Genomic DNA, 23,212 nt, shown 5'->3' on the forward strand with positions numbered 1-23,212 from the left:
GATGGAAGTTTCCTGGAAATTGATAATATAATACTTTTGCACATGGACAGGAAAGTGCACCAATCATCAATATGCTATGGATGGATTCTGAACATTAAGATGTTAGCTCTGTAGCGGCTTTGACGGTGGTTCTGGGAAAACCAAGTGTTTGAGTGCTGAGCATTGGGCATTTGGAGGCCAGAAAACTAACTCGACCTGTTTGTTTCTCGATTAGATTTGGGGTTCACTCCTGACCGATATGTTTACAACTGGACAGCAGGGGCAGAGGACGGTGACTGGGAAGGCGGCACCAGCCAAAGCCAGCACCTCGCATTCCCTGACAGGAAGCCCTTCCCTCGCCCCCACGGGTGGAAGAAATGGAGCTTTGTCTACGTCTTTCACACACTTGGTTTGGTTTTTACAAACTCTCTTAGCTCTTTGCATTTCGGTCACACTTTAATGTTGTCTTTCCACATTCTCTAACAAATGACAACACCCACCCCTCTGTTGGCTCTCCTCACTCGGGTGACAGTGAGGGAAATGAAATCCTGGTTCACCTCTCCAAGTCTACAGGACACCACAGAATAAAATGAGAATGAGAAGCAAGTGAATCTGACTCTCTTACACAACAGCAGAAGACTAATCTAACATAGTACTATGTAAAATATTTATTTGAACAGTACACGGTTGTTCATTCACTAATTTGTTAGTGTTCTAAGTGAATAGTGAACGTTAAAGAAGCTTACGCTTTATGGGAAATTTGGAAACAGAACCCTTACAAAATATAAAAATCATCTACAAATAACATCAGAAATGATTGCTATTACATGATGATGTTTTCAGTATTGATATTTCTTGTTTAAGATCATAATGGATACACATTTTTATTTTGCTATCATAGCATTTGACTATATTATTTAAACTTCCTTACATTGTTTCAATGGCTGTGTGAGTCTAGTACAATCTAAACACTGTTTTTCTCTGGCATAGTCTATTCTCTGGTTTCCAAAAACATAAAAGGCATTCATTCACTTTGCTGCATTACTAGGAAAGTGTTGCTTTAAGAGGAACCAAAGCATTATTAACAAGACTACTGAATTCTAGTGCATCACTAGGGTGCCAAGTGTATGGATCGGTGGTAGAATGCATGCCCAGCACGTACAAAGTCCCTAGTTACAAAGTTGGCAACACACACACACACACACACACACACACACACACACACACACCTGAGGCTGAATATTTGGAATCTGCTCCAACTTCTAAAGGTTTTGTCCTTTCTCTGAGAGCATCCTTTTACCTCAGCATTAACAAAGCATGCCATTTGAACAGCAACAGAATAGGTCAGACATCACACCGGTCTGAAACTGGCTTTTCCCGGTGCCATCAGAGCCCCGTTGGTCATGTCCCCAAGCCTGTCACTCACTGACCTGCCAGCAACCATGGGTTTCAGGGATGGCTGCAGCGGGAAATGGAATGAGTCAAATGTGTTTGTGGAGGCACTCCCTTTTTATCCGTGACCCACAGTTGCTCTCTCAAGTCTTGCTTGTTTTAGGTACAAGTACTTCTAGAAAGTGGAGGTCTAGCATCCCGGAAAAATCTGAACAGCCATGCCCATTTACTTACATAATTGCTTTTTAAATGCTAACAAAAATAAGGTAGATTTGTGAATAAAGAGCATTTTTCCCAGATACCTCACCATGGCATTAAATGCTTGTCATTGAAACTTAATAAAACGTTCATCTGCAAATTAGGAACAAATTTTATTGTCCCACCAAGGAGCTCCTTAGCCATAACCAGCTGTGTGCAATTACCTGCACGCAACTGTAGAGTCGCTTGGTCGGGTTTTGCATAGAGCCCAGCCCAGCCCCCCTTTCTGGAGCTTCCAGCCTGTTCTCTCCTCAAGGCAGCCTTTCACTAGCCTTTCAGAAACAGCTTTGTCTAATGACCATGTCATGTCACTAATAACTAATAACCAATAAATATCCATCTTCCACAGGTCAGTATTTCCAAAAACTGGGTCGGTGTTCAGCACGGGTTTCTGTAAACACAGTCAATATGACACTTGGCCATCAGGTCATGGAAGTGACTGTCTTTCGAAGATATGGCCGAGCATACATTCCCATCGCGCAGGTGAAAGACGTGTATGTGATAACAGGTGTGTGGTGAGAACTCACAGCATTTAGTCCTTTTGACATCAGCAGACAAGGAGAGTCAGCATGTAGTGTCTGGGTGAGGGTAAGACTTCTCTGGCCTCTGAGCAGAGCTGAAATACGGAATTCTGTGGTACCCCACCTGTTTCCCAGCTGGGACACGCTAAAGTTTAGTATGAGACGATCTCATTTTAATCTTCAGCCAGAAGGCATCACTGTAGCCTCCCCCCCCCCCCCGGACACACACACACACACACACACACACACACACACACACACACACACAGAGTCATGAAACAATGTATTTTCTTCCTTCCTTGTGTTACATCTTCCAGATCAGATCCCTATATTTGTGACCATGTCCCAGAAGAATGACCGGAACGCATCTGATGAGACCTTCCTCAGGGACCTCCCCATTGTGTTTGATGTCCTCATCCATGATCCCAGCCACTTCCTCAACGACTCTGCCATTTCCTACAAGTGGAACTTCGGAGACAACACTGGCCTGTTTGTCTCCAGCAATCACACTTTGAATCACACGTATGTGCTCAATGGAACCTTCAGTCTTAACCTCACTGTGAAAGCCGCAGTGTCTGGGTCGTGCCCTTCACCTTCACCTTCACCTTCACCTTCACCTTCACCTTCTTCACCCACACCGCCGCCGACACCCAGCCCCTCTTTAAGTGAGTACTCTCTGGGTAATGGAGTCGGGGTGGGGGGTGGGATGGTGGTGGTGGTGTGGTGGATTTTCGTTAGTTATTAAATAACTCAGTCAATCAGCTTGAGGCACTGTGTAGCCCTGCTGGCCTTGACCTTGATATTTAAGCTAGGCTGGCCTCAAACTTGGAGCAATTTCCCTACAGCTGTTAGGTTGCCATCGTCCATTTTTATTCCTTTATAGAATGTTTTACGTTGTAAAATTAACCCACATTTCTTAGTAAAAATTCAAGGAAACCACGAAGAAGCCTAGCATAAAGGAAAGGCCCATGCGTTCTCTTCCCGAGTTCACCCTGACGTTGCTGGCCATGTTTCTGTCCAGATCATTTTCTACTTGTTTACAGACATCCTACATGGACACATAGGTTTGGTCCTTTGGGACTTTATGTAAACGGTTCACGCCACATGCTTTGTTCTGCAATCCTCTCTTCACTAAAGAAGCACTGACAGCTTTCGGTTATTGTTGTGCAGAAATCTGTCCCACCTGTTTGGGCGGCAGCAAGTGTTCACAGGCTGTGCCAACAAACACTCCGCATGCCTGTTGGTGAGCGGCTAAGGGATTCCCGGGTCCAGCTGCAAATGTAGCAGGACTGGGCACGTCCAGACAGACAGCTTCATCTTAGTATGTCTCTAGGAAAAACGTCCTTCCTTCTTTCTTGCTTATTCTCCTTCTAGCCCTCCCCTTCCCTTCCCCCAAGGTCTCGCATAGCCCAGGCTAGCTTCAAACTCCGGGTGATGAACCAGAGCTGCTCCTCCTGCCTTCACCTTACAGTTGCTAGATTACAGGTGTGCTCCACCACACCAGACACAGGGCTTTTCGAATGCTGGGCAAGTCCTCTCCCAGCCAAGTACATCTCTAATCCCAAGAACCAATTTCTTTATCTGCAAGTGTGGGTCATCTTCCTTACAAATAAGACAGCTGTAAAATTCTAAATAAATTACAGATGCCTTTAGTGTCTAAAAATCTGGTTAAGTCACTTAATTTTGGCTTTTTAGAGCTGCATTTTTATAAAATCAGCCTGTTTTCCTTAGAAGCTGTGTCATAGCATGTATCAAAATATTTCTGAAGGCAATTTTAAAGGGTGTTTTGATTTGTGCTGCCGTTTTCCCATGCTGTGTTGTAAAACAAAAGCCAGCACCCTTATGTGCTCAGTGTTACTGAGAAGGGAAGAGGCCCGTTTTTTATGCAAAGGAGCCAACTCAACCATAATCAACTCAGAACGCCTTAATGCAGCTGGGGTGGGGGAGGGCTAAGAAACAGGGCCTGAAGTGATTACAGAAGTTAACCATGACTTTTTACATTTTTAGTCATTTGTGTGTGTGTGTGTGTGTGTGTGTGTGTGTGTGTGTGTGTGTGTGATGTATACATACATGTGTGGGTCACCTCACTTCACACCAATCTACATATGAAGGCCAGAGGTTGACGCCAAGAGTCTTCCACTATGGCTTTTAACCTTATGTTTTGATACATGAGCCCTTGCTGAACCTGGGTTCTGCTGTGCCAGCTAGGCTGGCTGGCCAGGGAGCCACCTGGGATCTACCTGTCTGCACCCAGCCCAGAGCTGGGGTTACAGGTGTGTGCCACCAGGTGGCTAATCGTGACTTTTAAATGGATTTTTTCCCCTAGAGAACATTTCCAGCTATGCAGATCCTATAAATGAGTTTGTATTCTTTTTACAAAATTTTATTTGTTATTATTATTATTATTATTATTATTATTATTATTATTATTGGCGGTGGTGGTAGTGGAGTGTGTGTGTGTGTGTGTGTGTAGACATAGGGCATTGGTTTTCCCCTTCCACACAGGACCCAGGGATCAGACTCAGTTTGTCAGGCTCACACAACAATCTTCTTTCTCCACTGGGCCATCTCATTGGCCCAGCTTGTATCATTGGACATTATTATTTGTCAGTGAAGCATGTGCCCTGTGTTTTTGCAAGGAGCTTCAGGATAAAGTCCAGCTAAACTCAGAAGCCAAAGGCTCCAGGAATGTAGCTGAATGAGAAGCAGAATGCAGGCCTGGCTCCAGTCCCAGCACAACAATAAATAAACAAGAACCAGCTTGAAGCCCTGTCTCAAAAATAAATAACCAAGTGCAACCCCAGACCTGAAAAACTGTAGCCAAGTTGAAGAGGGCACTAGGCAGCTGACTGAATCATGAGAGTGGGACGTGTGTCCTATTTTTCTACTAAAGAACTTTTTCTTTATCTGATTGCTCTTGTTCATTTTTTAGACTTTTGTGAATAAATCTGAGGAACAGGACAACCTTTGTAAGACAGATGCTGGTCAGTGTAATGCCATGTGTATTACATTAAACATCACCATGTGCACACACACACACACACAAACATGCACACACTCACACATACACTCACATCCTATTGTGTCATGTGGTTTCATAGTCAACATCTCTCACATTGACCTCTGGGTAAGATGGAACTGAGTTTTTCTCACCCACCCTTTAAGGTCTTCTTTTCTCTCCAGTGATCCTTTCATAAATGTGACTTTACAGATCCAACATCTACAAACTCCACATGCATCTGTATAAGCATTATCCACTTAAAGCAGGACCACTGACTTTCATGGTCTTTTGCCTAAGGAAGTTTTATTTTAAAATACAATAGAATCATGGTTCTATACTCAAATTGGTAGCTAAATTCTGCTCACCCTGAACTTTAAAGGGGATCCTACAGCTCTTGGGGAAGAACTAGGATTCTTCAAAACCTTGCACAAACCAGCCTCCTGCTCTAGAGCCCATCAGGAAAGACTGAGTGGATGTCTGCAGACATCTCCACAGGGCCACGGGAAAGTCAGGGATGTTCCCTGTCCTGTCCTGCTGATGAACCACTGTGTAGCTGGAGAGTTTTCTCTCCGGGTCTGCCAAACCCCGGCAGTCCAACAGCCCACTTATAAAATAAACACACAGACGCTTATATTATTTAAACTGTTTGGCCTAATGGCTCAGGCTTCTAGCTATCTAGTTCTTACATCTTAAATTAATCCATTTCTATAAATCTTACCGGCGTCTTCACATGCTGCTTGTCATGGCGGTGGATGGCAGTGTCTCCCTCCGCCTTCCTGTTCTCTCAGTTCTCCTCTCTGTTAGTCCTGCCTATACTTCCTGCCTGGCTACTGGCCAATCAGTGTCTTATTTATTGACCAATCAGAGCAACACATTTGACATACAGACCATCCCACAGCACTTGCCCTTTTTTTTTTTAAGGAAGGTTTTAACTTTTACACATCTTCAAAGCCAGCTTGGTATATTTGGGAATTTGGGCGTAGTTTCTCTTACTACTTCCTGCTGTATCTTATGGGACACAAAGAAAATTTTAGGATTAGGAGTAGTCCGTGAGGGTGTATCGTCTGAGCCAGTTGCCTTGAAATGGTTCTGGATGTTGAATCATCTGGGCCTTGGTGTCATCGGAGACCTTTCAGGGGGTCTTGGCTGGTCAAACCTGATGTATCTTAATCTGGAACAAATCCATAGCCTCTGGCTTTCTGTGGAAACAAAAGCAGAGCCTCCTTTCCAAAGCAACATATCCTTACATCCAAATTTTGAAGTCAAGGTACCTTTAAAATATACATTTTGGCATAACTCAACAGCTTTTGCAATCAAACGTTTTTCTTCAGTTAGAAATATCAAAGAGAACATAATCCAGATTCTCTGTGTGGTAGCCATCTTTACATGGCTTATTTTTTATATTACCTTGAACCTATTGCTTTATACTGCAGCATTCCAAGACTGAATCGGTGCTGTGGCTGCTGGCTCCGCCCACTTCAGCTTCCCAACATGGCGGTGGTACATTTTTGGCCAGCTCTGGGAGCCATCAACTCTCAGAAATAGTGGGTCTATGCTTCTATCAAAGCAGCGTGTAGCCCAGAAACCTCTTTTTTTGTTTTGTACTAGCAAAGGCTAAATCCACCACGCAGCTTAATGTGCCACTTGCAGAGGCCCAGCTTAATGTGCCACTTGCAGAGGCCCAGCTTAATGTGCCACTTGCAGAGGCCTCATTCCTGCCATACTGCAGGTCGAGCACGTAAGCTGGGAACCCGCCATAGTAGCTCAAACACTCAGGCTCCCACTAACTTGAGAGAGACGACTAGGAACTGTTTTTAGCTCCGTTTTAGAATCTTTTTTCTCAGGTTTAGGTGGAAACTCTTGCCAACACATTGGGCGCCATTTGTAGCTGGAGAGTTTTCTCTCCGGGTCTGCCAAGCCCCAGCAGTCCGACAGCCCACTTATAAAATAAACACACAGCACCACTGCATGAGAATCCAACAGGGTCAGTATCTCTCTGGGCTTCGTGGAACAGCATTCTCCGGTGTGGCAAGGGAAGGTTCTCAGAAAGGCACCAGGTGTGGGCATGTCACCCTCAGGAGGCTCTGAGAAGCTGTAGAGATCTCCCAGCTGGCTTCCTCCTTACATATTATGAACTTGAACTCAGAACACTTTTTCTTCCTTCCCTCCTTCCTTCCTCCTCTTCTTTATCTTCCTTCTCTCATTTTTTTCTTTAAATCCAGACCCCAAGTTTTCCTCCTTCCTCTCCTACCAGTCCCTCCCCCCATCTCCCTTCTTCCACTATCTACTCTTCCATTTCTCTCCAGAAAAGGGCAGTCCTCCCATGGATATTAACCAAACATGGAATACCAAGTAAGACTAGGCACTTTCCTTGGTCTCAAGGCTGTGCGAGACAATTGGTCTCAAGGCTGTGCGAGACAATTCACTGTGAGGAAAGGGTCCCAAAGCCAGTAAAAGAGTCAGAGACAGCCCCTGTTCCTTCTGTTAGGAGTCCCACAGGAGGACCAAGCTACACAACTGTTACACATATGCAGGGGCCTGGGTCTGTCCCATGCAGGCTCCCTGGTTGTCAGTTCAGTCTCTGTGAGCCCAGGTTAGTTGATTCTGTGAGTTTTCTTGTGGTGTCCTTGACCCCTCTGGCTCCTACAATTCTTCCTCCCCATCTTCCCCAGGATTCCCGGAGCTCAGCCTAAAGTTTGACTGTTGGTCTCAGTGTCTGTTTCTTTCAGTTGCTGAATGAAGGCTCTCTGATCCAGGCACCCATTTATGAGTCTAGCAGAATATCATAATATCATTAGGAATCATTTCACAGGCTTTTTTTTTTTTTTTTTTTTTTTTTTTTTTTTTTTTTTTGCCAGTCCTGTTTGATTCTGTCCTAGGTCTCTGGGCTGTCCAGCCTTGAGCTCCTAGTACCAGCATGGTCTCCAGTAGAGGAGTATTCTTCTGAAACTGTGGGCCGGGATCTTCTTTTTCTTTCTTCTGTTGTTTTGAGAGGGTCTTACTCTGTAGCTCCAGGACCTTGCAATCCTTCTGCCTCCGCCTCTGGATTGCAAGTGTGCACCACGTCTACTCTTTTTCTGGCTTCTAAACTTTGTAAATTACTTCTTTTGTGTGTATGGTCACTTGTCTGCCCGTGTGTCAGCATACCACATACATGCCTGGGTCCCAAGTAGGCTGGAAGAGGGCATTGAATCCCCTGGCACTGGAGTTACACGTAGTTGTGAACCACCATGTGGGTGCTGGGAATGAACCCGGGTCCTCTGGAAGAGCAGCCAGTGCTCTCAACCACTGAGCCATCTCTTCAGCTCTATTTATTAAGATGAGGATCTTTTAAACTTTAACTCCTTCCCTTATCCATTTCAATGCCTTGTGGGATTAAAGAGAAGATAAAGATGAACATCATCATATTTTCCTTTTAGACTTTTTTGTTGAGTTGTTGTTGTTGTTGTTTCAAGACAGGGTTCTTCTGTGTAACCCTGACTGTCCTAGAACTCACTCTGTAGACCAGGCTGGCCTCGAACTCACAGAGATCCACCTGCCTCTGCCTCTGGAGTGCTGGGATTAAAGGTGTGTGGTACTGCTGCCTGGCTCCTTTAGACTTTAAATCTGATGCTACACCAACAAGTTTTAAACTGTAATGGGTAAAGCACTGGATTCTATGCTCAGTTATATTCACAACTGATTTGGTCATGTCTTTGTGCACATAGCAGCCAGAGGTCAGTGACAAGTGTCTTCCTCAATTGTCTGCCACCTTTGTTTCTCACTTAACCTACAGCTTTCCAATTCAGCTAGACTTGCTGGCTAGCAACCCCAGAGGTCCTCCTGTCTCTGCCTCCCCAGCACTGGAATTACAAGCTTGCAGCCAGCTTTATGTGGGAGCTGGGGATCTGAACTCAGGTCTTCACACTTGGATGACCAATGCTTTACCAAATGTGATTTCTCCCTAACCCCCTTATCTATGTCTTACATAAAAATCTCATTCTTCTCATACATCTGCTTATCCAAATAGGGAAAGAATTACCTTTTCCTGAATTGCTGAACAAGTAACTGATAAGTACTTTGTATGTGGCAGCCGTATGAAAAGCAGAATTCTGTGTGATTGATTTAGAATATTTTTTTTGGTTGTTGTTTGTAGGTTGGTTGCTTGGTTGGTGTCTTAGTTACTTTTCTGTTGCTGTGATTAGACACCATGACCAAGATAATTTATAGAAGAGAGGGTTTATTTGGGAATTACAGTTTCAGAGGGGTAGGAGCCCATCACTGTGGTGATGGGGAGCATGGCAGCAGGCAGGCAGGTATGGCACTGGAGCAGCAGCTGAGAGCTCACTTTCCAACTCACAAACAGGAAGCAAAGAGCACTTTGAGGATGGCAGGAAGCTTTTCAAACCTTAAGCACTCTGTCCCCTGTGACACACCTCTTCCAACAAGGCCACACCTCCTAATCCTTTCCAAGCAGCTACTGGGGACCAAGCATTCAAATGCCTTGTGACTTATGACTAGGAGAGTCATCTCATTCAAAACACCTCAGTTGGTTTTGTTGTTTAAAACAAGGTCTCACATGGTAACCCAACTTAACTATATAGCTCAGGTTGGTCTCAAACTCACAGCAGTCCCTCTGCCTCAGCCTCCTGAGTACTGGGATCAAGGGCATGAACACCACACCTGACAGAGAAGCAGGCTGTATATGCCTTATCTCACTTTGGTTTCAATGGCTCAACCCGGGAGGACAGTAATATTAATTCTATTTTGTTGATGAGCAAATAGAGGCAAAGATGACTTAAGTGATGTGTGAGCAAGTGAAGTGCTAGTGTTAGGCCAGAACACCTGCATCCAGATGAAAAGGGGACATCTCTACTGGGGCTGTTCGTGTGTTCTAACGGGGCTCCCACTTTTCATTTGCATCCTGAGTTTAAAAAACATCTGGGGACTGGGCGGTGGTGGCACATGCGTTTAATCCCAGCACTTGGGAGGCAGAAGCAAGTGGATCTCAGTGAGTTTGAGGCCAGCCTGGTCTATAAAGGGAGTTCTAGGACAGCCAAGATTGTTACATTGAGAAACCCTGTCTTGAAAAAAAAATCTGGGGTTGTACTTTGAACTTGGGTGTGGCTCAGCAGTACAGTGCTTGCCTGGTGTGGGCCACAGGCCTCGTTCCCATCACCAGCTCCACCTGAAAGGGAGAGACTATTTACTGCTGAGTCCTTGCTCCGCCTCTGGGTACTTGACCCGACTCGATGTCCAGAGAATGAAGAAAAGACAGACAGACACAGACTCAGACAGAAACCTGGAATCTGGTAGTCTGGGCTCTCGGATGGAGAAGCCTCAGCACCCCAGAAGCTTAGCATCTTTATTATATACAGGTGAAGAGAGAGGCGGGGTTATTGCATACAGCTGGATCAAGGGGAATGGCTCAGCTCAGTAGGAGCAGTCTTGTAGGGAGCAGTCTTCAGGCTGTAAGCACCTGGGGAGACAGCTGTGGTGGACATTGTCTACATACACTGTCAGCACTCACAGAGACCCCTGAGGAAGGCTTGGCATTTCTCATGGACCAGAGACTGGGGGGCCCTTGATATGGCCATGCCCATGTCAATAGCACACACGCATTCACTTAGGTCTTTACTCAGGACTCCCTCTGCTCCCTACCCTCCCTACAGTTTATGTATGGAATTAAATAGCCATAATGCCTAATCTATAGAAACCTACACACATTTACTTCAAATTTCTGCCTTAATTTAAAAGCTCTAGAGTTCTTGATGCCTGTCTTAACTTGGTTTTTGCTTTTGGATTTTAGTCCTGGCTGTCCTGGAACTTGGGATGTAGACCAGGCTGGCCTTGAACTCACAGAGATCCTCCGGTCTCTGCCTCCCGAGTGCTGGAATTAAAGGCATGTGCCACCATGCCTGGCTTCTTCTAAAGGGATGGTGGAGCTGGGAGCAGATGGAGCCTGGAGCATGATAGTTCACACTTAAAATCCTAGAACTTGGGAAATAGGGGCAATAAGACCTGGAGTTAAGGCCAGCCTGGGCTATACAGTGAGTTTAGACCAGCCTAGGCTACATGAGTCCCTGTCTGGAAAAAAGATAAATGCCAAAATCCACCAAAACAAATAAGAACATATGGACAAATGTCTTTATTTTGTGTTATATCATGTTACCTCTACTACATTCCTAGTCCCTATTTATTTTAAACTTTTATTACTTGAACTTTTCAGTGCCTACAGGTTACACCTCCATGGAGCTGAATGACATTTCCAATGAAAACTGCCAGATAAACAGATATGGTTACTTCAGAGCCATCATCACAATTGTCGGTAAGGCTGAAGACCAGCGGGGAGGGATGCCGAGGTTTGCAAGGTCACCCGTTTACTTTGCTGACACTATAAGGGTAGAGCTGAAGGGGCAGGGTGACCTCTCTTGTCCAAGGTGATGCACACGTAGAAAGCAACATCTCGTAGTTTCTGTGTTCCTCTCATCCACCTGCCTGCCTCATGCTTTCTGGTAGAGACTCATCCCCTGGACAGCCCACTTGCAAAGAGCCTAGGCTTGGATCCCATGTGAGCCTCCAGGAATCTCAATGGATGAGGGGAAAGAGCCGGCATGGGGTGCCCACTGCTTCCACTGTGACTTACAAAGTCACTCTTGTCTACCTGTAAAGGGGAATGAACAGGCCAGCCACAGGGCTGCACACTTCAGGTCCTGCCCCAAGGTCCCAGCAGAGAAAACAGGTGGTTCCACAGCCCAGCCTGGACATCCATGTATCTGGAGACAGAGCTAGAAACTCCAGCTGTGCAATGTCTCTGGGGACAGCATCAGCCACCTGTGACCCAGGAGGTGGTCACTCTGTGAGCGTGGGGGCAGCATCTGCCCAGTGCCCAGTCACCTTTTCCTAAATATCCCCCAGAAGGGGTGCTACTTTCTGCAAACATCAGACTCTAGAGAAAAGACTCTCAGTGGGCAGAACAGGTCCATGTGACTATGAAAATACTGTATGGACATGAATGCAAAACTCTGGGGATAAATTCCCATGTTTGGTGGGTTTCTGTTTAGCAAGAAGGCTGTCTCTATTTTTCCTTCTCATTTGTTAAGGGGCATCTCTTAGTCTAAGTTTCTGTAAGAAGGTATGTAGGCTTGAGGGCCTTAAACAGTGGGGGTTCACTGCTTGCTGTTCTGAGGCTGGATGTCAGATCTGGTGTCTGGTGAGGAGCACTTCCTGGTTCATGGAAGGCCACCCCCTTGCCATGTCCTCACATGGCAGAGGGGACAAGGGGGCTTCCTGAGTTCTCCCCTAAGGGCGCTGATCACATTTCCAACAGAGGCTTTGACCCCTCACACCATAATGTGGCTGGGATTTCAACACAGAAAGAGTCTATGGCGGAGAGGCTTCCCTTGGTTTCTGTTGTATTTTAACATTTTTCTGTGGTGGCTGTTTTAACTAGAGGGAATCCTAGAAGTCAATGTCGTCCAGATAGCAGACGTTCCAGTGCCCATGCCCCGGCCTGACAACCCCCTGATGGACTTCACTGTGACCTGCAAAGGGGCGTAAGTACAGCAGCGTGCCAGAGGAAGGCCAAGTGAGGACCCCAAGCCTGCATAAAGGGCTTGGCCACTAGTCATCAAAATCCTACATGTCAGAAACCTCAGAGGAACTGGGTGTAGGAGAGGTGGTGTATGTCTGTAATCCCAGCAGTGAAGAGGCTAAGTAAGGCAGGAGAGCATGGCTGTATAGTGAGCTTTTCTCTCAAAATAAAGAATAAAGAGGGGGCAGGGCAGAGTGCATCCTAACACACACAAAGCCCTGAGTTCGAACCCCATCACTGCATAAAACAGGACATGGGGTACATGCCTGTAATCACAGTACTCTAATGGTGGAGGCTGGACAATCAGAAGTTCAAGGCCATCTTTAACTATATAGTGAGTCTGAGGCCAACCTGGCTACATGAGACTCTGTCTTTAAAAAAGGGGGAGCCAGGCAGTGGTGGTGATGGTGCACACCTTTAACCCCAGCACTCAGGAGGTGGAGGCAAGTGGATCTCAATGAGTTTGAGGCCAGCCTGGTCTACAGAGTGAGTTCCAGGACAGCCAGAGCTACACAGAGAAACCCTGTCTCAAAAAAAAAAAAAAAAAAAAAAAAAAAAAAAAAAAAAGCGGGCGGGTGGCGGGGGGGGGGGGGGGGGGAGCAGCGCAGTCGGCAAAAAGCCCTCATTTAAAACTGTTATTACAGAGGCATGCACAGTGTCTTGTCTATGCCTAGAATCCTAGCTGTTAAGGCACTGAGGCAGGAGGATCACCATGGGTGGCCAACAGTGTGAAACCCTGTTTCAAAAACAGCAGAACCTCTCGATGCCACCAAAAACGTTGCCTTCTTTTCCCCCTCGTGTGATCTGTGCGCCTTCACCCTGCTCCCACATCACAGCACTCCCATGGAAGTTTGTACCATCATCTCTGACCCCACCTGCCAGATGGCTCAGAACAGGGTCTGCAGTCCTGTGGCTGTGGACAAGCTGTGCCTGCTGTCTGTGAGAAGAGCCTTCAATGGGTCTGGCACGTACTGTGTGAACTTCACTCTGGGTGATGAGACAAGCCTGGCCCTCACCAGCGCCCTGATCTCTATCCCTGGCAAAGGTAATAATTTGTATTTATAAAATGGTTTATAAATTTATGAGCATTTCCTACTGCAGAAATATACACCCAATCTTAATAAAGCCCTCAAAGGCTTCACTAGCAATGATTATCTCACAGCAAGATTCTTTGAACTCTTGTTAATAAGGATTTAGGAACTGGCATTAAGCTGGACATGGTGGCATATCACTTTAATCTCAGCACTCGGGAGGCAGACACAGGTGCATCCCTATGAGTCCCAGGCCAGCCTGGTCTACAGAGTGAGTTCTAGCCAGCCAGAGCTACATAGAGAGACCCTGTCTCAAAAACAAAGAACTAGCATTAAAACCTAACCACAGATCTACTTAGCACAGTGCTGGGGAGGGACTTGATGAAAGACTAGCCAGAGATAAGCCTGTCGGTGAAAGGGCATCATCCAGACCACAGGCCAGTGATAATGAGATGGGATAATGAGATGGGATTGAGATGTCATCACTGCACTGGCCAAGAGGTTTGTATTTCCAGAGGACACCCAATGTTAAAACAAACAAAATGGCAATCATAAAGGAGAGGCTGAAACCAGGGTTTCAGGAGAACCCCCCAGGGCACGGAGACTAAGCCAAAAAAAAAAAAAATGAGAAAGTTAGTTGATACCTCGCCCTCTCTGATTCCCATGTGGCCTTTTTAAAATCTTCCTCAAGTCTACTAAGAGTTGCCTGAGACAGTACCAGCCAACTCACCCACTCACCCGGAAGACTGCTCCTTGAGTTAGGCTTGGTGTTTCTTACCTCTGATCCTAGGATTCAGGCACCCACGGCAGGAGAATCATGAGTTCAAGGCCAGACTGGGCTACAGTGTGAGAGAGCTGAGTGTGGTGGATCACATCTTTAATCCTAGCACTGGGAGGCAGGGGCAGGCAGATCTACACAGGTAGCCTGATCTACAGAGTGAGATTCAATCTACAGAGTAAGTGAGACTTTGTCTGAAAACAACAATAACTAAAACCTGCCTAAGAACAAAGTTGCAAGGTTGCAAAAGCATCCTGCCTCTTAAGGACAGGGTACACTGGAGCCTGCCAGGGAGCTGGGGAAGAGAGTGAGCGATACAGTGGCCTTCTTGTTTCAATGTCCTGACCTCCAGGAGCTGTAGAGTCTCAGCTGCCCCAGTTCTGTCTTTCAGAATTACCGTTAGAAACTTAGCTTGCTGGCGGTGATGGTACACACCTTTAACCCAAGCACTCAGGAGGCAGAGGCAGGCGGATCTTTGTGAGTTCAAGGCCAGCCTGGTCTACAGAGTGAGTTCCAGGACAGCCAGGGATACACAGAGAAACCCTGTCTTGAAAAACCAAAAAGAAGAAAAGAATCTTGGCTTATTCCATTTTGTTTCCTTGTGCTGGCAAACCGCTGAGCTCCTGTGAGGTTTATGGGTTTAACTGTTAGTATCCTGTGGTTTTTGTTCTAATGAGTAATCAATTTAGATATGACTTAAACCCATTATCAAAAATCAAATAAAGGGAACTGAGGTGGAGCACAGTGGTAGGGCACTTCCCTGGCATGGGTAAGGCTGTGAAGCTCTGGGTTCCACCCCTAGCATCATAAGAAAAAAAAAGAGAGAGAGAAATTTGAGGGCGTATGGTAGGACATGCCTACTCCCAACACTCAGGAAGTTGATACAGGAGGGTTGCAAGTTCAAGGACCGCTTGGGAATAGCCCCATTGCAAAATCTGAGAGAGAGAGAGAGAGAGAGAGAGAGAGAGAGAGAGAGAGAGAGAGAGAGAGAGAGAGAGAGAAAGAGAAATAGTGAGTGAGTTAGGGGGATATTTCAGTTGGTAAAATGCTTACCTTGCTAGCAAGAGGACCAGAGTTCAGATCACCAGAACCCCCATAAAAAGCCAGGAGTGGTGACATTCACCTACAATCCCAACAAAGGTACAGTTGGAGGTGGAGACGGCGGACTCCTGGAAGCTCTGGGGCCATCTAGTCTAACATGCTTGGCCAAATTCCAAGCCAAAGAGAAAGCCAGTCTCAAAAAGAGGAATAACATCTGCAGTTGTCCTTCATCTCCACATGTACCCAACTGCACCCACACATACAACCATGTACATGCACATGCGCGCGCGCGCGCGCACACACACACACACATACACACACACACATACACACACACACACATAAGAAAGTCAGAAGAAAAAAACTGTAATCCAGAATTTCAGAAATACTCATAGTTCAAAAGAAACCCCACTGATATTTAGCTGAAATTCTTTTTATTGATAGTCATTCAGCTGTGCTCTTCAATGTCCAGCGCAGATCTCTGCACAGGATAGAAGTCTACACTAAAGAACAAAACAAGGAAGACCCATTGTTTCCTGAGCAGTAGTAACATGTCATAAGAAAATATTTAGACCATTTCAGTTTCACAAACTGAGCAGCACCGGAGTCAGAAGAGCCCAAAGGAGGCCCCCGTTGAACAGCACCCTGCACAGGCTGTCAAGACCCTAGGGACAGCCATTGTGGACTGCTTCCTCATTGAGGCCCGGAGTCAGTAAATTAGGCTGCTTGTGATTGGCTGAAACTCAGCCGTTTTGTTTTAAAGATTTATCTCGTGTGTGTATGTGTGTTTGTGTTGTGTGTGTTTGTTTTGCCTATCTATGCCTCTGTGTACCACACTGGTGCAGTGCCTGCAAAGTCCAGAAGAGGGCAGCAGATCCCCTTGGAAACTGGAGTTACTGTTAGTAGCCTTGTAGGTGCTGGGTATTGAACCCGGGTCCTCTGGAAGAGCAGTTAGTGCTCTTAAGCATTGGGCCATCTCTCCAGCCCCCTTGTTTTTTGTGTTTTGTTTTTTTGTTGTTGTTGTTTTGTTTTGTTTTTTACAAAATATTCTCATAAGAGGTGGTCATTTACTCACCTATGCACTTATCAGTTAGGTCAGAACTCAGAACACCTATCAGCCCTAAATTAACACAGGCAGTAAACAAATGAACAAGATGGCATTTGGAGGAAAACAAACCAGGTCAGAGGAGGGAGAGGAGTGGGCTTGAGTGGGAGGTACAGCAGTGGTTAGCAGCCTAGGTCAGGTGTGGGGGCAAGTCTTGCTGTTCAGTGGTGCCATCGTGTGAAGGACCTCCTTGACTAAGACCTAAATTTAAACAGTGAGAGCACATGTAGGCCACCGTTAGGGTCATGGAAGCTTCATTCTGTAAACAAGGGTGAGACCTTGGCAGGTAAGAAGATCTCACGTGCATGTACCATTTTTCTTTTGGGCCACCAACCAGCTTCCAAATCATGACATGGAGACTTTTTATTAGTTATAAATGTTCGACCTGGCCTAGGCTCTTTTATGGCTAGCTTTTTTTTTTTTCTTTAACTTAAATTAACCAGTTTCTCCTTATCTACCTTTGCCTCGGGGCTTTTTACCTTTCTTTCTGCATGTTTTACTTTCCTGCTTCCTCCAGTGACTGGCTGGCTCTCGGATGCCTGCTTTCTGGCCCCAGGTGTCTCCCTCTTTTTCTCCCTCTTTCTCTTTTCTTTCTCTTATTCTTCTCAAGCCTAGATTTCTCCTCCTGTTTATTCTGTTTGCACACCAGCCCTGCCTATCCCTTGCCTGCCTAGCTACTGGCCATTCAGCCTTTTATTAGACGAATCAGGTGCCTTAGGCAGGCAAGGAGAAACAGCAACACATCTTTACATAATTAAACAAATGCAGCATAAACAAATGTAACACACCTTTACACAGTTACAGCACTATTTCACAGCATAAACAAATGTAACACATCTTTGCCTAGTTAAGGCAGTATTCCACCAGACGTCGTGCACATGGTGGAGAGACATTGTAAGAGTAGGGTTAGTCAATGAAGAGAACTCCCAGGTGGGCCTGGTGGGTGGGATGGCAACAGAGCAAGTGGATATGCTTGGGGTGGAGACAAAACTGGCTGGTTTGCTGGTTACAGAGGAGAGAGAAGACGAAGTCCCTGCCTTTGTGGTCCTTACAGGAGAGAGATGGGAAGAAATCATGACGCAATGTGATCCAGGCCGAGGCAGAGGCAGGCAGGCTAGTGACAGAGAAGGGCTGACTGGTGCCCTCAGGAATGCTGGGATAGCACCAGAATTGAGGAAACCTGAGGTGAACAGGGAAGGGAGGTCCCAGCAGGGGCCGTGGTGGTTTCACAGAATTCCAGGGTTTTTAGCACAGGGGGAGGCCCGTAGCATGAGATGAGGCCGGGGGCCAGCACAGTGGAGCATAAGAGCCTCTCAGCACCCAGATGCCAACAGCTCGGCAGTGTCTGAGGGGGTGTCCCCAGACTGTGACGTTTATCCATGCCTGTCCACTTACTCTCGACCACAGTCTGTGTATCGTTTAATGGGAAAGGGAACCCAATGCCCAGATGCGGTGGTGTCTTCTGAAATAGCTCCCTTCTATATTCAACGGCCTCACAAGCATTTGGCCTCCAACGGAATGCGACTCACGTGGTTTTCCTTCTGCCTTAAGACCCAGCTTCCGCTCTGAGAATGGTGAATGGTACCTTGATCTCCGTCGGCTGCCTGGCCGTGTTTGTCACCATGGTTACCATCCTGCTCTACAAGTAAGTGTCTGATTTTAACACTGTACATCTCTGTAGCAGATAGTCAAACGCGAGTAGCATTCTTCCATACGAACATGCCATTTTCTTTTTTCCAATTTAAATATTTTGTGTATGAGAAGAAACTCATCCATTGAACCATGAATACCAAACTGGGACCTATTAATTTTACTGTGGTTTTGGATTTGTTTGTTTTGATCCTGAAGGTGCTGCCAGATGTCAGTAACTTGACAAAATTGTGTCCACTTAACATTTAACAAAATCTCAAAGTGGGCACTTCTTGCTTGAAGAGAAAATAGCTGTGCTCCCTGAGATGCTGGGGCTCTGTGAGGGACAGCCTGAGTTGGATGGTTAGCCCTTTTGCACCTGGCATGAAAAACACTGTAGAAAGGAATTTAGTTCAGCTGAAGATGTTTTTAAAAATCCTGTCCAACACATTTGTTTTCAGAAAACACAAGGCATACCAGTCTATAGGAAACTGCCCCGGGAAGATGGGCAAAGGCAAAAGCCGGAGTGTGTTCCTCAGCCATGCAAAAGCCCCGTTCTTCCGGGGGAACCGAGAGAAGGACCCACTGCTCCAGAACAAGCCGGGCATGCCCTAAGTCTTCAGCCTGGTTTCTGACCGGAAGCCTACTCCAGTGTGTGTGCGTGAGCTGCGCAGAAGCACATGACTGGTAACGCGTGTCCGGGGATTATTGTAAAATATGTATCGTGGTTTACGGAGGTTAGTTAATATGGCATTTTAGAGAAGGGATGAAATGACTTAGTGTTTCCTCCCATTTGTGTCATGGCTTTTATACTGTTAACAGGATGGATACATTGTGTCTGAAGAGTAAGGGAGAAGTCAGGGAAGACTCCTGAAGGTCCTAGGTTAACTGGGAGAGGAGACTACATGCTTCTCCACCTTCCACATAACCATGTGCATGAACCCAGGCTCCATCTAACTGTATCCCAGCTCATGGAACCGCCTGAGCTCCTAACAGAACGATAAACAAGCTTTTTGTATGGTGTGTGTGCCTGTTACACTCATTAAAAAGACAGTTTAATAAGCTGACGTGATTATTCTATCAGGGTGAAAACTTTTCCTGTCTAGTTGAGTGACATACTCATCCATTCATTTAGCCGAGAACATTTATTTAGTGTTTCTGTACACCAACCATGATGCTGGGACTTGGTCTTAGATGAGAGTTGATGCTCTTTTGTGCACATCTGGCTCTTGGTACATGCTGGTCCACGGATGGGGAGTCCTGTGCTACATGTGGAATCGTGTGCTATGGCTTTCTAAGGGAGGTCACTTCTTTTCCTACCAGTTTCTGTATGAAAAATCGTACAGGAAATAATCCAGGATCTCACCTCTATTTGTAAATAAAATCCTGTGCCATATGTTAGACATAACAGTCTTTTTTCTCCTTCCTGAAAAAATAAAATATGGGAAGCGCTTTTCAATTACATTTATGATTTTAACACATAAAAAGTCCTTTCATGCCACCCAAGATGCAATAATCTCATAATTTTTTAAGATTTATTTTCTGTGTATGAGTGTTTGCCTTCATGCATGTATGTGTACATGTGTGCCTGGTGTTTATGAAAGTCAGAGGAGGAGGGTGTGGAACTGGAGTTAAGGATGGTTCTGAGCCACCATGTATGTGCTGGGATCTGAACCAGGTCCTCTGCAAGAACAATCAAGGCTCTTAATCTCCGAGTCATGTCTCCAGCCCCAATATTTTCTGTTTTAAGAGCTGGGTATCATGATTCGTGTCTTTAATCCCAGCACTTGAGAGGAGCAGGAGGACCAGGAGCTCAAAGCCAGCCTCACCCACATAGTGAGTTTGAGGCTAGCCAGAGCTACATGGAACCCTGTCTCAAAAACTGTGTGTGTATCATGAAGTTTTAATTTAAAAACTTAATGTATAAGTGTTTATAATCAAAATATAAGAGTTTGGGGCCGGAATGCAGGGCAGCAGCAGAATGGTTGCCTGGCATGCACAAAGGCCCTGGGTTCGATTTCCAACACAGAAAAAGAAATTCAATTAAATAAGGGAGGTTTTTCTGATGAAGAAGAGGTTTTTTGTCTTTGATTCTGAACAGCCAACATCATATTAAAAAATAATGAAAGCTGGGCGGTTGTGGCTCACGCCTTTAATCCCAGCACTTGGGAGGCAGAGGCAGGCGGATCTCTGTAAGTTCAAGGCCAGCCTGGGCTACAGAGTGAGTTCCAGGAAAGGCACAAAGTTACACAGAGAAACCCTGTCTCGAAAAACCAAATAAATAAATAAATAAATAAATAAATAAATAAATAAATAAATAAATAAAAAATAAAAAAATAAATAAAAATTTCTAAATTAAAATAAAAATAATGAGAAAGGTCTAGTTTACAAGCTGATGAACTTTTTCTATGAAGTTTGTAAATATTTTAGCCTTTGTGGAGCTTTAGTTTCTTTCAAAGTTACTCAGCTAGCATGAGAAGTTACCAGTAGCATAAGAACCAGGGATGGGGGACTAGAGAGATGGCTCAGAGGTTAAGAGCACTGGCTGCTCTTCCAGAGGATCTGAGTTCAATTCCCAGCAACCACATGGTGGCTCACAACCATTTGTAATGAGATCTGGTGCCCTTTTCTGGCCTGCAGGCATACATATATAATAAATCTTTTTTTAAAAAAAGGAACCAGGGATGGTGCACCATTGAATGAGCACAGCTATCTTCCAGCAGAAGCCTGTTTCAAAAGCACATGATGGGCCACATTTGACCCACGAGACATTGTCTCTGCTACACCAGCAGAGACTTAACAGCAAGAAGTACGATCCAAGAGTCCAGATTGGATCTACCTTAATGGGGGTGGGAAATGGCCACGAACAATAGTTTAGGGACAACTGGATAAATCTGGATACACCGCCAAATACTAGATGGTATTATAGAATAACCGTTAATTTTGAGACATTGTAGGGAACCAACATTCAGTCTGGTATTTTGGACCCTAGATGGCTTAGAAGCAAAAAGCAGCATTTTGTTTGGAAATTGCCTCCAAAGAATGCAAAGACTGCTGGCCACCCAGTTATGTGATGGCTGTAAGGCGGGGACTCTCAGCCGGGGAGTGCTTGGCAGTGTTTGGAGAGATTTGTGGTTGTCACAACTAGGGTGGGGTGCTACTGGCATCTAGTGGGGAGAGCCCAGAGATGCTGCTGGACACCCTGAAACCTGCAGGACAGCCCCACAACAAAGGAACCTTGCTGCAGAGCACTTGAAGAAGCCCTGGGCATGGACATCCATGCAGAAGCCTTGGCTCTGAACCCAACCCTGGCACTTAAAGCCAAGTGACCTAGTGCCATGACACTCTAGGAGCCTTCCCCACCCCTGTCTCAGCTGTCGAATGGGTATGCTGTCCCTCTCGAACTTACCTCCCAGGGCTGCTACAGAGCCATCGACAAGAATGAATGCAGACAGAGCAGGTGAGAGGCGTGGGTGGTTGTGGGGCAGTTGCCTAGCATGCAGGTGGCCCTAGGCTTAACTCCCACCAACGGAAAAAATATGAAGGTAAAGGCACTCTTGATACAGCCTAATGTTACCTACTGCATGTTGAGCCCGAGGACAGAAGCAGTGGGGAGAGGCTTTTTTTTTTTTTTTTTTTTTTTAAATGACTAAAGAGCCAGGATCATTAGTAGCTAAAACAGAACAGCAATTTCAGGTTGCGGCAGAATCGATACACTGCCGAGCCACCCTCCACACGCCCCAGGACTTCTAAGGCAGTCTTGTGAAGGTGGGACCCTATGATTTGGATTTCTAAGAAGTCAGCTGAGGATCTTTACCCTGCTGGTTCTGGGACGCAATCAAGATTAGGCTTGGATCTGCTCTCTCTTTCTCCATCAACAGGGGGCAGCAGAGAACAGCAAATTCATAACCGTCACCAAGGCCACAGGTCTGCGCCTTTATCTAGCTCCATTTAACCAAATTTTAATCTAACGAATAGCAGGAAAGAGGTCTGGAACTGTAGATTGCGTCACTTTCTGTCTTCCAAGTGATCCTGACGAGAAGTCATTTAACTTCTAAGGGCATCCTCTGCCAGATGGAGAAAACAGCCTAAGAGACAGTGGGATGGCATAATTGATGTTGGCTGAGAATTGGAACTTCCTGAGGAAAGTGAGTGTGTAGGTAGCAAATTATTCCAGGAATCTCTTATTCCTAGGGCTTTTATAAATGTCTACATCCTGATCACCTCTGAGTCATTCATAAATATTGGTTTCCTGGGGTTCAATTTCCATGATGTTTGCAGGGTGCATTCAAAGTACTCGTCAAATCCAGAATGCACAAAACTCTTAACCTCAAGTGACCAAGAGCAGATGAATGGACAGTCATCCAGAGGATGAAGGTGACCTCCTTGGGGTTGGACCCTGGTTGCGGGGAGGGGAGGGTAATCTTTTGAAGGGTTTTATTGTTGTTGTTAAGGATCACCCCTTAAAGACTGATTTTGATCACTTAATCATCTTTTATTAAATGCTAGGGTGACTTTGTGTCAAGGAGAGAAGAAAGAAATGATAAGAGATACAGGGACTGAGTTTGTGGAGCTTAGATCCAGACCAGTATAGAATGTCACTGGGCAGCATAGTATGTCACTGGGCAGGCAATCTGACTTCACTGACCTGGGGCCTGGCCAGATTTACTGGCCTTTGCTTCACCTGCAAGGGCAACTTCTGTTTATACACCAGTAGCCATCCCTTTATTCTCAAGATTCTAGAATGAAAATTGCCTTAGAGCTCTTCCATGGGCCTGTGGTAGCTTGAATGAGAATGGTCCTCATAGGCTCATATATCTAAATGCTTGGTCCCCAGTTGGTGGAACTGTTTGGAAAAGAATAGGAGGTGTGGCCTTGGAGGAGGTGTGGCCTTGGAGGAGGTG

The 23,212-nt window shown here is 45.7% G+C and overlaps 1 protein-coding gene across 1 annotated transcript in view; it reads left to right on the forward strand.

The window, feature by feature from the left end:
• Window positions 1–19,248, forward strand: part of Gpnmb (glycoprotein nmb) — a 32,570-nt gene extending 13,322 nt beyond the window's left edge. The window contains exons 4-11 of the mRNA XM_059256657.1: window positions 215–388; window positions 1,979–2,137; window positions 2,468–2,815; window positions 11,360–11,458; window positions 12,584–12,686; window positions 13,561–13,769; window positions 18,231–18,324; window positions 18,770–19,248. Of these exons, the coding sequence (XP_059112640.1) occupies window positions 215–388; window positions 1,979–2,137; window positions 2,468–2,815; window positions 11,360–11,458; window positions 12,584–12,686; window positions 13,561–13,769; window positions 18,231–18,324; window positions 18,770–18,923 (1,340 nt within the window). The 3' untranslated portion in view covers window positions 18,924–19,248. The remainder of the gene's footprint in view (window positions 1–214; window positions 389–1,978; window positions 2,138–2,467; window positions 2,816–11,359; window positions 11,459–12,583; window positions 12,687–13,560; window positions 13,770–18,230; window positions 18,325–18,769) is intronic.
• The last annotated feature ends 3,964 nt before the right edge of the window (window positions 19,249–23,212 follow it).

This window comes from Peromyscus eremicus, chromosome 3 (assembly GCF_949786415.1).
Source record: "Peromyscus eremicus chromosome 3, PerEre_H2_v1, whole genome shotgun sequence".
NCBI lineage: Eukaryota > Metazoa > Chordata > Mammalia > Rodentia > Cricetidae > Peromyscus > Peromyscus eremicus.